Raw genomic sequence first — 14,334 nt, forward strand, 5'->3', positions numbered from 1 at the left:
GGAAAAATCCGCGTAGATCTTTTTTAAAATATTTTTTTAACAACGCCGCACCACCAAAAGGAAACTTTAATGCTACTCAAAACTTATTCAATCGCCAATGAAATCACATTGAGGATGTGAAATACACCGAATTTGTGACAGAATACCGTGAACTGGTCGCTTACCAACCAGCTCTCAAACACCTCTTCGCGCTCGTCTTGTAGATCGAGTCCGTAACCGAGTCCACTCCGCTGTTGCACGGCTAAACATGTACGACAGAGCGCCCTCATAGCTCTGCTAACGTAGCTCCGTCGGGAATTTCGATTGCACTATTTTGTTCAGAAGAAAAACAGGCAAAATAACTGCGCTAATCCCCAGAGTCCATATTGTCTTCAGTGTTGTAAACAAGAGCGGTTTTCTATATGCGTCATCGATCACGTGCTCTATCAAAGACGACTTCCGGTCTTCAAAACGGGGAAAATTTCGCTTTTCTCCGACAATTTTCGGCCTTTTACTTTTACTTTTTTCTTTTGTAATTTTTGGGCCTTTTACCCCTTAATATAGTACAAATAATACCTTTTAAGCGAAAGTTGTTTTGGGGTCCAGAGTATCCCTTTAAACTAAACAGCTAAACAAACGACAGTATCTTTCGTTTTCTTTCTTTAGTTTCGTCCGTTTGCCAGCGTCATTGATAAATATTCAACTAAATTTATTGCCTGCTCTCTTTAAATTGTAAGTTATCGCTTTAACCATGTCTAACAACTACTCCTTGGCTAACAGTTTTAAACCTCGTTTAATGTATCTTGAAACAGTGCAGTTCTACTACCGGGCCTTCCGAATTTATTTTAGGCACTGTTCTGTCGTTTCCACGAGAATTCTGATAGGCTGTCCTACATGTATACATTCTAAGCAACACTCCGAAGCTTACCTAATTTCCAACACGACAGTGTTAAAAAATAAAGCGTTCTAATTGCGTGCAAATTATTACTCTAAATTACTAAAGCCAATAAAGCGTTCTAATTGACTGCAAATTATTACTTTTAATTACTGAAGCCAAATTTTGGTAAGTCATTCAATTTTTCCAGCTAGGTAAACTTCGAATGGGATTCGTGAAATAGATTCCATGATATCAGCTCGTGCAGTTTTTCCACATCCATCAGTTTTCAGCTCCACATTGGTTAAAATTCTTTCCAGAAAAATTATTGATGACGAGATTCACGATGTCCAATTTTAAGACTATTCGACTCCGTGTGTTTTTAAGCGGTTAATTAAACAGTTTACTGTCATATGTTAACCTTTTACTCAGCTGTGTTGACATTTCTGACTGATTGACAGCTTGACAAGCAAAACTAAACGCGTTGCTCAAACATCTCCGACAAGAAATCTTTTTAACATGTTAAACTAAACAGCCTAACAAACGATAGCCTCTTTCGTTTTCTTTCTTTAGTTTCGTCCGTTTGCCAGTGTCATTGATAAATATTCAACTGAATTTATTGCCTGCTCTTTTCAAATTGTGAGTTATCGCTTTAACCATGTCTAACAACTACTCCTTGGCTAACAGTTTGAAACTTCGTTTAATGTATCTTGAAACAGTACAGTTCTACTACCGGGCCTTCCGAATTTATTTTAGGCACTGATCTGTCGTTTCCACGAGAATTCTGATAGGCTGTCCTACATGTATACATTCTAAGCAACACTCCGAAGCTTACCTAATTTCGAACACGACAGTGTTAAAAAATAAAGCGTTCTAATTGCGTGCAAATTATTACTCTTAATTACTGAAGCCAATAAAGCGTTCTAATTGCGTGCAAATTATTACTCTAAATTACTGAAGCCAAATTTTGGTAAGTCATTCAATTTTTCCAGCTAGGTAAACTTCGAATGGGATTCTTGAAATAGATCCCATGATATCAGCTCGTGCAGTTTTCCACATCCATCACTTTTCAGCGCCACATTGGTGAAAAATTTTCCAGAACAATTATTGATGACGAGATTCACGATGTCCAATTTTAAGACTATTCGACTCCGTGTGTTTTTAAGCGGTTAATTAAACAGTTTACTGTCATATGTTAACCTTTTACTCAGCTGTGTTGACATTTCTGACTGATTGACAGCTTGACAAGCAAAACTAAACGCGTTGCTCAAACATCTCCGACAAGAAATCTTTTTAACATGTTAAACTAAACAGCCTAACAAACGATAGCCTCTTTCGTTTTCTTTCTTTAGTTTCGTCCGTTTGCCAGTGTCATTGATAAATATTCAACTGAATTTATTGCCTGCTCTTTTCAAATTGTGAGTTGTCGCTTTAACCATGTCTAACAACTACTCCTTGGCTAACAGTTTGAAACTTCGTTTAATGTATCTTGAAACAGTACAGTTCTACTACCGGGAATTCCGAATTTATTTTAGGCACTGTTCTGTCGTTTCCACGAGAATTCTGATAGGCTGTCCTACATGTATACATTCTAAGCAACACTCCGGAGCTAACCTAATTTCGAACACGACAGTGTTAAAAAATAAAGCGTTCTAATTGCGTGCAAATTACTCTAAATTACTGAAGCCAATAAAGCGTTCTAATTGCCTGCAAATTATTACTTTTAATTACTGAAGCCAAACTTTGGTAAGTCATTCAATTTTTCCAGCTGGGTAAACTTCGAATGGGATTCGTGAAATAGATTCCATGATATCAGCTCGTGCAGTTTTCCACATCCATCACTTTTCAGCCCCACATTGTTGGATCAATTCGGAGCAAACGTTGGTGAGTTAAAATGTCGTTGTACATATCATTTATAAAAGGGTTGAGGTAAAAAATTGTCAGCAACGTAACGTACCAAGAAACTGAGCGCCTGCTTTGAACTCTTGACGTTAAAAGTGGTTAATTAAGGAGTCGCCTTTTTGATAAAATTTTCCCTTTAATGCGTCCGACGCATTTAAGCGAAAATTTTGTTGGCAACAAGTGAAGTGTTCACTCTTACGAGAATAACTAGCATTTAAAGTACAAGGGCTGTAAAAAGATTCATTTTTTCTGAGTCGTCTCCAATTCATCGACAAAAGACGATCTATACGTACCTCGGAATGAACACACACAAAATAATAACGCTTGTTCTGCGGAGTCAGTCTGGTGTTTCCTCTAGTGTTACGGAAAAGTGCGTGTACATTTTGCTTTCATCCAGAAGTTGACTTGTTTTCTTGGTTAGGCGGAAAACGCGGAGTGCGGAGTGCGGAGCGTAGAAAATGCGGAGTGTGGATAACGCGAAGTGTAGAAATTATGCGGAGTGTGGATAATGCGGAGTGTAGAAAATGAGGAGTGTGGAAAATGCGAAGTGTGGAAAATGAGGAGTGTGGATAATGCCGAGTGTAGGAAATGCGGAGTATGGAAAATGAGGAGTGTGGATAATGCAGAGTGTGGAAAATGAGGAGGGTAGAAAATGCGGAGTGTAGAAAATATATAAAAGAAAAAGATATAAAAATATATGCATGCATAAAAAATTCTGTCTTACTTGGGTAGTCAATTCTTTATTAAGCTGTTGTTATCTGTAAGCAGAATATTAACCTCGCGCTAATGTTGTTTTTCCTTGGCTAGTTAGCCGTGAATATTGTAAACTGACAGAAAGCGCCTGGAAAATATTTTTCATCAAGTTCAAAAAGGTGTTACCGCCAACACCTAGATAATGTTAAACTTGCGAAATGCGTTCTTCTATTACAGTTAATAATAAGCCATGGGTAGTGCTCTGAACATTACACAGACATTATAACACTTTCGCCGCTAATCTTTATTACGTGATTTAGAAACAATTGACTCTTGATTACGCGTAACTTTAATGAACGATTCTTTAGGTCCATTGAAAAACGGAGCGATTTGCAGCAAGGATCCCCTGCCCAAAATAATGCGAATTCATCGGTTGCTTCACCGCAATTAAATGAAATAGAAAGTTCAAGTTCTCCTTTGCTTCTGCAACCATCCGTCACGCGATCCGAAAATAAACGTGATGATAGTCGATCTGTGTCCACCCTGATTCTTCGCTCTTTCGATGCATGGATAAACGATTTAATAGAATTTCAAGAAACACGCCTTCCAACATCCTCGCGTGAGATGTCAATCGCGGACGCCTTATACAAGCTCGAGGCAAGCAAAGATATCCCAGTGATCAAATTAATCTCGTTTAATCATGTTAATGGGAGTCCATTACACTATGTGGAATTTTTGGAACAATTCCAGGTACATATCCATGATAAGCCCCACTTGACTGATGACACGCGTATGGTTCAATTAAAAATGCATGTTTCCGGCGACGCTGAACGCACTATATCGGGCCTAGGATCTCAAGGTGTCATGTATGCAACCGCTCTGAAAACACTAAAGGAACATTTTGGCCAGCCGAGCGTTATTGCCAGAGCGTTCATCAGCAAGGTGACAGAGAGGAAGAAAATCTCAGCAAACGATAGGCAATCTCTTCGTGGTTTTTCGCTAGATATGATTAATTGCTTGGTAACCCTTTGACAGATCAACTATTTTGCCGACGTCAACGCAAATGAGAACCTTCTCAAGATCATACGATGTTTGCCAGACCACCTCATCGAAAATTGGAAGAATGTGGCAACCGAGATCAGGGAAAAGGGCGAAATTCCTCAAGTTGATCACATCAGCAACTTCGTGAGAAAACGCGTTAAGGCGGAATTCGACCGTGACTTTGGTGATGTCTTCAGAAACGAAAATAGCAGAATTGGTGGTTTCCCGGGCGGCCACAGAGAAAGAAGAGGAATTCATTCCCATTTGAAAACGCCAAGAAAACGAAAGTGCTTTATCTGCAAAGAGGAACACAGAGTGCAAGAGTGCCCCACCATGATAAATAGCTCTGCTGAAGAAAGAATACAGCGCGCAATGGACCACAGACTCTGTTTTTCATGCCTGGTAATAGGCCATTCGACAAGGGAATGCAGGTCCAAGAACAGATGCGGCAGAAATGGTTGTATGAGAATCCACCATCTCCTGCTTCATACAGACCCAACCCCCAATAATAGAGTAGCATCAGTCCTTGATAAAGGAAGCATCATGCCAGTAGTTCGAGTTCGATTTAAGGCAGCGAATGGGAGAGTCCGAGAAGGAAATGTTCTCGTCGATAGTGGAGCAGGGACAACGGTTATCAGAAAAGAGTTCGCCAAAGCCCTGGGTCTTCAGGGACGAACTGAGCATATTGACCTAGCTGTGGTCGGAGGGGAACGAATTACTTACTTAAGAATAGTGGCGACTAAAGTTCTGGATTTCTCCCCTAAACAAAGAAGAAGAGTTCACCATTGAAGCTCATGAAATCGACAGCACTATTTGAAATGTTCCCGCCCTTGACAGAAAGTGGCTGTGTTCTTTTTCCCCACCTCCGCGATGTTTATTTTTCACACAAGGCAGGACCCGTGGACTTGATCCTCGGCGTTCAGTATAGCCACCTTCATGCAGAAGAAGAGATTCGTCATGGCTTACCTTTTCAACCCGTGGGAAAACGTACACGTCTTGGATGACTCGTGATAGGCTCAGACAACTCAAGACAAGTACCTCCCCTTTGTTCTATCAGCTTCACCCAGAAGATAAAAATGGAACGATTTTATGACTTTTATGTCCAAAGACAGCCACCTCCACTGAAGATCGCAAGGCATTAGAATTATTTGAGGCGTCCTGTACCAAAGACGCCAACCGCTACGTCATATGGCTACTGTGGAAGAAAGATCCCCTTTTGCTTCCAAACAACTGCTCTCTAGCGCAGAAACGGCTGGAATCTTTAGAAAGAAGCTTATCCAGAAATCAGGCTTAAGCAGAAATGTACAACCAGGCCATCGAAGAATACATCAGCAATGGTTGGGCCCGTCCACTAACGGAAGAAGAATTAAAGCAAGATATCAAGCCTGCATACTATCTCCCACACCATGGAGTGTATCGCCCACATAAGCCAAGTACCCCCCTCAGAGTGGTTTTCGATCCTGCCTGCCAGTATCAAGGTGTTTCCCTTAATTCATTTCCGTGCAAGGGTCCCTGCCTGATAGGAATTTTAATGGGTGTACTTCTACGCTTCCGCGAAAAATCTTGTTGGCTTTGCTGGGGACATCTCAAAAATGTTCCTACAGATCCTCTTGCCAGAAAGAGACACTCATGTCCACAGATTCCTCTGGCGAAATAGTCAGACACAAGCACTGCCAACCATCTATGTCCTGTCGCGAATAACGTTTGGAGACAAGCCATCGCCTGATATGGCCAGTTATGTCATGCTGAAAATCGCCAAAGAAAACGAAGGAGAGTTTCCTGATGCTTCAGCAATTTTACGACGAGATCGCTACATGGATTACCTGATCCACTCTTGTTCCCCAGGAAGCAGTGAGTCGAATAACAGCGCTAGATGAAGTTCTCGGAAAGGGAAGTTTCAAGATTAGAAGATGGTATTGCTCGTCCGAGCCGGCACGAGAACAAATGCAAACCAGTTGTTCAGCCAAACCAGTTACCAATCACCATAAAACTAAGCAAGCCATACTCACCGAGGAAAAGAGCTCACCACCACCGCCAGAAGTTGACGCCTCAGCTACAACATCAATCGAGCTGGACGGTGAGAGGGTACAAGGAAAGACACTAGGAGTTGGTTGGAATCCGCAAACAGACATCATCAATTTCGCAGTAAAAGATTTTCATCTGAATGGAAAGTTCACAAAACGAAGAGTCCTGTCAAAAGTATCTCAGATTTATGATCGCTTTGGATTGGCTTAGGCCGTAACCATCCAGGCAAGGGTGGCCCTGCAAGAGATCTGGAGATCAAGTCAGTTTGACTGGGACGATCCTCTACCAGACAAGATAGGAAAGTTCTGGACACACCTATTTGCTGACAAAGAGAGGCTGAAATATGTCGAATTTCTAAGATGTCTGAAGCCAAGCGCTGTGAATGGCCCCTCTCAATTGCCGTATTCGCCGACGCAAGTGTTAGTGCTTATGGAGCAGTGGCGTATATGTTGTGGCCCACCCCAGGCGTTCCTGAAGTCCGACTTATCTCAGCTAAAGTAAGAGTAGCGCCCCTTCGACAAAATACCATTCCCCGCTCTCATCGCATCAAGACTTGCCAGTACGATTTATGAAGAATTAAAGGTGAAACCCGAGTCCGTGAGATTGTGGTCTCGAAGATAGTTCTCCATTGGATTCGTTCAGATTCCTCGTCTGTGAAGGCATTTGTCGGAGTTCATATTGCAGACATCCAGTCAACATGGGACGAGAAGCATTGGAAATATGTTCCAACCCACCTTAATCCTGCAGATGATCTTAGCAGAGGTCTATCTACCGAGGATCTAAACGGCTGATGGATGACAGGTCTTATTTTTCTCAAGAAACCGAAAGAAGAGTGGCCCACAGATACCGTAGACCCCCTTTGGAGGACGATCCCAAGAGGAAAAAGATAAAGCAACTGCACATTGGAGCGGTTGTCCCACACAGTGACCTGTTAAACCCGAGCACTTTCTCCAGTTGGCAAAGGTTGCTGAGAGTTACTGCTTATTGCATGCGTTTCCTGTCGAATTTGAAGAAGAGAAGAAACGAAGAGTTCAGTGGCGAACCGCGACGTGAACCATTAGTTCCAGAGGAAATTAATCAAGCGGAACGTTACTGGATCATCAGAGCCCAAATGAAAGACTGGGAAAGTGGTTGCCGTGATTTAACGCCCTTCGTCCAAGATGGCGTGGCCAGAGTTGGAGGAAGACTTAATAATGCACCCCTCCAATACCCAATACTTCTGCCTTTCAGCCATCAGATATGTAAGCTCATCATGCGAGAAGTGCACGCACAAGTCGCACATGGCGGACCAGAGAGAACTCTCTCTGAAATTCGTCGAAAGTTCTGGATACTCCGTGGAAGAAATTTATGCAAAAGTATCATCAAAGAGTGTACCATTTGTCGCAAACTGCGCCAACCACCGCTCACTACCCTCATGGCCAATTTACCACCGGATAGACTACAGCCATTTTCTCCGCCCTTTTCGGTAACTGGTGTGGATCTATTCGGACCGTTTAGCCTCAAGATAGCAAGAAACCGAACAAAGAAGGCCTGGGGAGCTCTATTCACATGTGCGACTGTTCGCGCCATCCACTTGGAGATTATAGAAGACTTGTCCACGTCGTCCTTCATGCACGATCTCCGACGGTTTGCAACACATCGTGGATGGCCTCAAACCATGATATCAGATAACAGAAAATCTTTCGTTGGTACAGAAAGAGAATTAAAGAAGCTTGTTTAAGAGGGAAGAAAACAAATTTAAGAATTTGCCGTCCTGCACAAAATTCGATGGATTTTCACCACTCCACTGAGTCCACACCAAGGGGGAATGTATGGAAGTCTGATCAAGCAACCCAACAGTGCTTTAAAGGCAATCGTTGGTCCACAGACTTTCACCTGGAACGAGATGTCGACTGTGTTCTCAGAGGTGGAATGCATCATCAACAGCAGACCTCTAGGATACCCATCCAGTGATCCTAATGACGAACAGTCATTGACCCCCAATCACATCATCCTTAGCCGAGCGACAGCTTCAGTACCTCAAGGACCGTACCAAGAAACGAAGAACCTCCGCAAGCGTTTTGAATTCGTCCAAATGTTGGTCAACCATTTCTGGAAGCGCTTCGTCCGTGAATATTTTCCGACGCTGATAAGAAGAGCAAAATGGCAGCAGAAGACAAGACAGCTTCAAATTGGGGACATCGTTCTGCTTGTGAACTATAATGCACCGAAGGGGAAACGGGATCTCGCCCGAGTTACAGAAGTATTTCCTAGCCGAGACGGAATCGTTTGGAATGTTCAAGTGAGAACCAGCAAGGGTGAATACAAGAGATCTGTACAGAAATGCTGTCCTTTGATAGAGCAACACACTTAAAGCCTGGCCCGGAGGATTTGGTCTGAACATTACACAGACATTATAACACTTTCGCCGCTAATCTTTATTGCGTGATTTAGAAACAATTGACTCTTGATTATGCGTGACTTTAATGAACGATCCTTTAGTTTAGTTATCAGGGTGATCGTATGACAGCTTAGTAATAGCTTTTTGTTAGATTAAGACAAGTATTTTTGGGTTTCGATTTTTAGTTGCGACTATCGCAGGTATCGCGCGGATCATTTGTTTATCCTTTGTTTCGCCGTCGTTTGTTCCCATACAAGCTACAGAGATCCTCTCTTCAAGTACAATACTTTGCGTTTGTTAGTAAGTTCCATTTTCGGATCATTTTTTACATAGCTTTTGCCATCCTATTTGTGAAGCTTAACTTTAGGAAAAATTCCATAGCAAGTGTTATAATTTTGCTTTCAGAATCCGTCTTTGACGTATGATTTAAGAAATCTCGTTAAGTGGCTTGATGTTTTCGTGACCTTTCATACCAGGTAGATTCAATTTAATCTGCATATTTACATGTGAGTTCAAGTCCGCATTGATCTCCACGCGGTCGCACTCACAGAGGTCCATAATGGCCTTTAAAATCCCACTTCTTCGATCTAAATCGCTTTCAAAAGGGTACTTCGAGGGACTGCCCAGTTTTGCGTGGAGTGACGCAAAAGATAAGGACGAGATAGGTAAGGGAATTCAAGTTTTGGATCGGTGATGAAAGGCAACTACGCACCTTAAGGTAAAGTTGTTGTGGTTAAGCGATTTTTGGAGAAGGGGGTTCTGACTTAAAGAACATTGCAAAGGAGGCAAAAATGCTTGAGAACTTGTGCCACCCAAACATTACGCAATTTATCGGCGTTTGTACAAAGCCAGTGGCAATAATGATGGATTACGAGTGCTTCGATTTTAGTCCCTTCGGCCTCAACCATCAAATATCCAATTTGTTAGAGTTTTCTTCGCTAGAGTTCTTTACTGATCTACAGAAAACACCGTAGGATTGTACGATTTAGCAATGCAGTGATGCACGACTTGGAAGGATTGTTAATATCGTTAATTCACAATAATTTTTTGATTACCTATTTGTTACTGTTCTTTTTAGAAAGCTACAAAATATGTATGTAACAGCTCTTTATAGCTACAAAAAAACACTGTAAGATTGTACGATTTAGCAATGAAAATGCAATGATGCATGCCTTGGACGGATGATTACTATCGTTAATGCACAATAATGTTACACGCGTTGATTTTTTTGATTACCTATTTTGTGCTGTACTTTTTATATAGCTACAAAATATGTTTGATTAAGTAGTGAAAATGCAGTGATCCATCGCTTCTTCAAAGAACATGGACTGCTTGTTGTTGTTGTTAACAGTAATAATGTACGATTTAGCAATGAAAACGCAATGATGCATCGCTTTTTAAAGGAAATGGAGTGCTTGTTGTTGTTGTTATTATCGTTTATCGTTTATTATTTTCCACACTCCGCATTATCCACACTCCGCATTCCGCACTCCGCACTCCTCGTTTTCCATCTAACCTGTTTCTCGGGTGCAAATGTTGTACTCAATTTTTGGGGTTTTTGTAGCCTCATCAAAAAATCGCGAAACAATTAGTGTACCTGGTATCGCAGATTATAGGTGAAGAGAGAATTTTTCTCACAACAGGACCGCTCGCCAAATGCCACGGGTACCCGGCTAAACGTTTTAGCAAGGCCGTCAAACTTAACTGCATTGGGTACAGCTAACATTCTTCAACATTAACATTAAGGTAATGATTTTAGGCTATTCTCAGGTTCACTGGAATCGAGTTTAAAGAGGGCATTAAGATGAAAAGAGTTATTTCAGCGGTTTGATTAGAAAATGACTTGTCATTGTAATAACATTTACTACGAGAGAAATTACCAGTAGGTTGCTTATCAGCAGCCAATTTAGATGCCTATGTATTTTATTAGACTTCTTGTATTGTACAGCATGCATATAAATTCCGCGCGCTTTCTAATTTATCCGTGCGAAGCCTCGTCTGCATCTTCGCTTGAATGTTGCGTTAGTTCCGTTAGTTCCTTTGACCAAGAGAGAAGAGGTTAAAGCTTACAGCGTTAATTCAGGGACTTTACAGTATTTTCCTCATTTTTACTTGATATCGGAAACTGCAGCCGCTTCGCTGTTTTAAAGATCCAGCCGATAATTTGTAAAGGTTTTTTTTGTGATATTTGCCTCCCTTTAAGACGTCTTTCAAGGTAAAATCTATGTAGAAGTGTAGACACATTGTCGGTTTCCGAAGTAACTTTAATTTGTTAATTAGACGCTTTCTTCTATCGGCTGTATTTCTCGAATCGTCCGTAGGCTTTGAGTAAAGGTTTTCGCTTGTTTTCAAACAATTTTTAATCAATAAGTCAAAGAGGCCCAAATATTTACTGACCAATGCAAACGATCTGTCTTTAGAAATATATTATTTCCATGTTTAATTAAGGTGTTGAAAAGAGTTTTAAGGGAGGTTGCTAGCATTAACTTGGTTGGTCCTATGCCGCGTGAGAAAACCTGCGATAAAATTATGCAGCCTGTTTGTTTGCTTTTACAGACATCGTCCGAAAAGCTCCATTTTCGCGGCTTTTCGTGAAGTGGGAATGTTTTGCAAAGCGAGGCAAGAAATGAATCTATAGAAACCCAATTTATCAGTAACGCATGATATAGTTTAACGCTGGTTGGTATTAAACATCGCTAGAAATTCGGGACATTTGAGCTCGCGAATGTGATATCCTGTGGTAGCTTTACCCTTGAAGCGAAGAAAGCGAACGCAAAATGTATCAAAAAATTATGAAGAATGAATTATTTAATGGAATATTTCTTGAAGAATTAGGAAATGCAAAACTGTGCATGCAAGACATGGTAGATTGATCTATTACCAAATATATCGTACACAAATGAAAGTGGATACTTCAAATTTCATATTTTCTTTTGAACGTTTTCTGCTAGCAGTTTTAACGCGAAAAATTAAAAGGTGTAGAGGGAGAATGATTGACAAAATCACAACTCATAGTTTATAATCAACGATTATCGTAAAACCGCATGCGATCGTTAAAATGTGTATACAGGAATGAAAAATATATACGTTAAAATAACTCAACTTATGTCTCATAGCTCCGTACCATTTATTTCGATGTTTCCTTTTTTAGTTTTGAAAACCAAGATGAACGGGCTTCAGTAAACCTCCCATGGCATTCCACGCTAAAATCCTGAAATCCGCTATCTTTGAACTGCGATATTTTGGCTCCACAAGACATCATTATATTTGAAATATATTTTTCTCTTGTTTTCAAAAATGTACTATTTTAAATCAGTGTTTTCACAACCAAACAAAAATTTGGGTTGTGTATCAGGAGGAAGAGGTCAACTCGTGGGCATGTGCACGGCTGTCCAGATGATACGGCCATCGTGACGTCATTTCCTGTGAGGCGCGGGATTTTGCTCAGTTTCGAAGATGGCGCATCAAACGACTTTTTTTTTTTCAGCCAAGCTCCGCATGGGGTTTATTTTCTTTCTTAATAGACTTTTATCTTCTTTTTTTCGATATAGGTAAGTCTTCATTTATTTTCAACCCATGAATTATGCTGAAAATATTGCAGTGAAGAGTTACGCGTACTCGCGCTGATCTGAAAAGCTGAGATTGTCCGTGCCAGAAAAATTATGTCATAAATTATACAAAGTACCGGTGAAACATGCATTTGGCTGAGGACTAGGTCAAATCTTAGTACAAACATCTCAGTTGCTGAATTCGAAATATCTTCAACTAGGAAATCGGAAAAGAATGTAATCCGAAATCCCAGTCTGTTATTTCTAGTTGTCATTACACGAGATGGCAATACCTTTTTTTAGCCTTGCTATACGCCGGATAGTTTGGAGCATCTAATATACATCTTTGACCGTTAAAAACATCCTCACTCATCGAAGAATAATTGGTTTGAATGTCCCTGTGGTTGAATCTCTGTTAAGATACGCTACTGTTATTTTCCAGTGAGTTTTATAGATTATGGAATGGAGAACACTGATTATTGTATAGTTGCGCGCTGTTTTCCACTCGTTCGCTTTTGGACCTTAGAAATGTTTAGAAACGTTTCATTCTGATGTCTAGAATAACAAATCTTTCTTTCGCTATTTGGTGAGTTTCATCAGATATCCAAACACTAAGACGTAACTTGAAATAACGTGGCGAAACCCAGAATTTTTAAACGACTTCTAGGTGTTTGGATATCTGATAAAATACACTTTCGAATGTTTGACATAGCTTTTTCAGTGATCAATAATTCTCGGAGAAATTCAAGGCGAAAGTTGGCAAAATTTTGAGGAACACATATCCAAGCCACGGTGACATTTAACTCATTTTAGATTGAAGAAAAACCTCGAAAGCAGCAAAACTCCAATGCCCAATCCTGATTTTATTTAGAAGGAAAAATACCAACATTATGAAGTAATGATATATAGCAAATGAAATATATGCAAAAATCAGTGACATGATATGGCACCGTTCGATGATTTTGTACGTTGCGATCTTACATTTAATTTCGATTTTGTGAGCTTTTGTAAAAATTTCAGGAATTGATCCATAGATCTTCACCACGCATGTTCCACTGATGTCAACTATTTCTGGAAGGCTTGAACTTTAACGCCGGAAAAATTGGCGTTAGTATTTATTATTATTATGCTAATATATTCAAATTCATGCGTACTACATTCTTTCATGATTTTACTTTGTACTTTCCCATGCAATAGAAAAATAAGACGGTAACTATTATTCAACAAAACGTATCAGTCACTGTGGATTGTCTTACTTACTTCCAAAACGCGAGCAATGTTTGCAAACAACACAATTCATTTCTATTCAACTTCCGCAGAGAATTTGTTCTCGAACAATCCACTATACGGATAAGATGGCAGCTGTAAGTAAGTAAGTAAGTAAGTAAGTAAGTAAGTAAGTAAGTAAGTAAGTAAGTAAGTAAGTAAGTAAGTAAAACCTTTATTTAGACACGATAAATACTTAAGCTATGCAGCTTGTGGGGTCGTGTAGATAATATAAAAGATACATAAACAATAACTGTACATTTTACCACAATACCTAACAATAGCCAATAGGCACATAGAAAGCCAATTATTTGGCGAAATTCGTCTCTGTACTTAACAACATTTTTTATGCTAGGTTTGTAGATTTTAGAACTTTTCTGCGCTTTTTAATGAGCCTTTTTAGGGTTTTCGAACGCTAAGAATTATGGGTAAATGTACCAGTCGCTTTATTTTCTGGTAGGGTTGATTGTACTTCTGTCATTTCCTAAGCCAACAAAACTTTGAATATCAACATCCTAGCTTTCAGCCGAAACGGAACCCAATACCATGTTAAATTATATTATTTAATTGGGGATATCTAATCAGGTACCGGCGTCTAGAGCCAACGTGTGTTGACAGACGATATG

At 40.2% G+C, this 14,334-nt stretch overlaps 2 protein-coding genes and 1 pseudogene across 2 annotated transcripts; all 3 read left to right on the forward strand.

Moving 5' to 3' along the window:
- Nucleotides 1-3,263: 3,263 nt before the first annotated feature.
- On the forward strand, nt 3,264-5,730 carry LOC146487261 (uncharacterized; annotated as a pseudogene).
- A 1,574-nt stretch (nt 5,731-7,304) lies between these two features.
- Nucleotides 7,305-8,234, forward strand: LOC146487262 (uncharacterized). Its single transcript, XM_085085053.1, has one exon. It carries the CDS (start codon nt 7,305-7,307, stop codon nt 8,232-8,234), a length of 930 nt encoding a protein of 309 aa, XP_084941179.1.
- Nucleotides 8,235-8,321: 87 nt separating this feature from the next.
- LOC146487263 (uncharacterized) lies at nt 8,322-8,867 on the forward strand. Its single transcript, XM_085085064.1, has one exon. It carries the CDS (start codon nt 8,322-8,324, stop codon nt 8,865-8,867), a length of 546 nt encoding a protein of 181 aa, XP_084941190.1.
- The last annotated feature ends 5,467 nt before the right edge of the window (nt 8,868-14,334 follow it).

This window comes from Pavona decussata, unplaced genomic scaffold, assembly GCF_977016875.1.
Source record: "Pavona decussata unplaced genomic scaffold, jaPavDecu1.1 SCAFFOLD_16, whole genome shotgun sequence".
Taxonomy (NCBI): domain Eukaryota; kingdom Metazoa; phylum Cnidaria; class Anthozoa; order Scleractinia; family Agariciidae; genus Pavona; species Pavona decussata.

What these genes read in the sequence shown, in the direction of transcription:
- LOC146487262 (XM_085085053.1), top strand. Translation starts at nt 7,305, where the DNA reads ATGGATGACAGGTCTTATTTTTCTCAAGAAACCGAAAGAAGAGTGGCC.
- LOC146487263 (XM_085085064.1), top strand. Translation starts at nt 8,322, where the DNA reads ATGTATGGAAGTCTGATCAAGCAACCCAACAGTGCTTTAAAGGCAATC.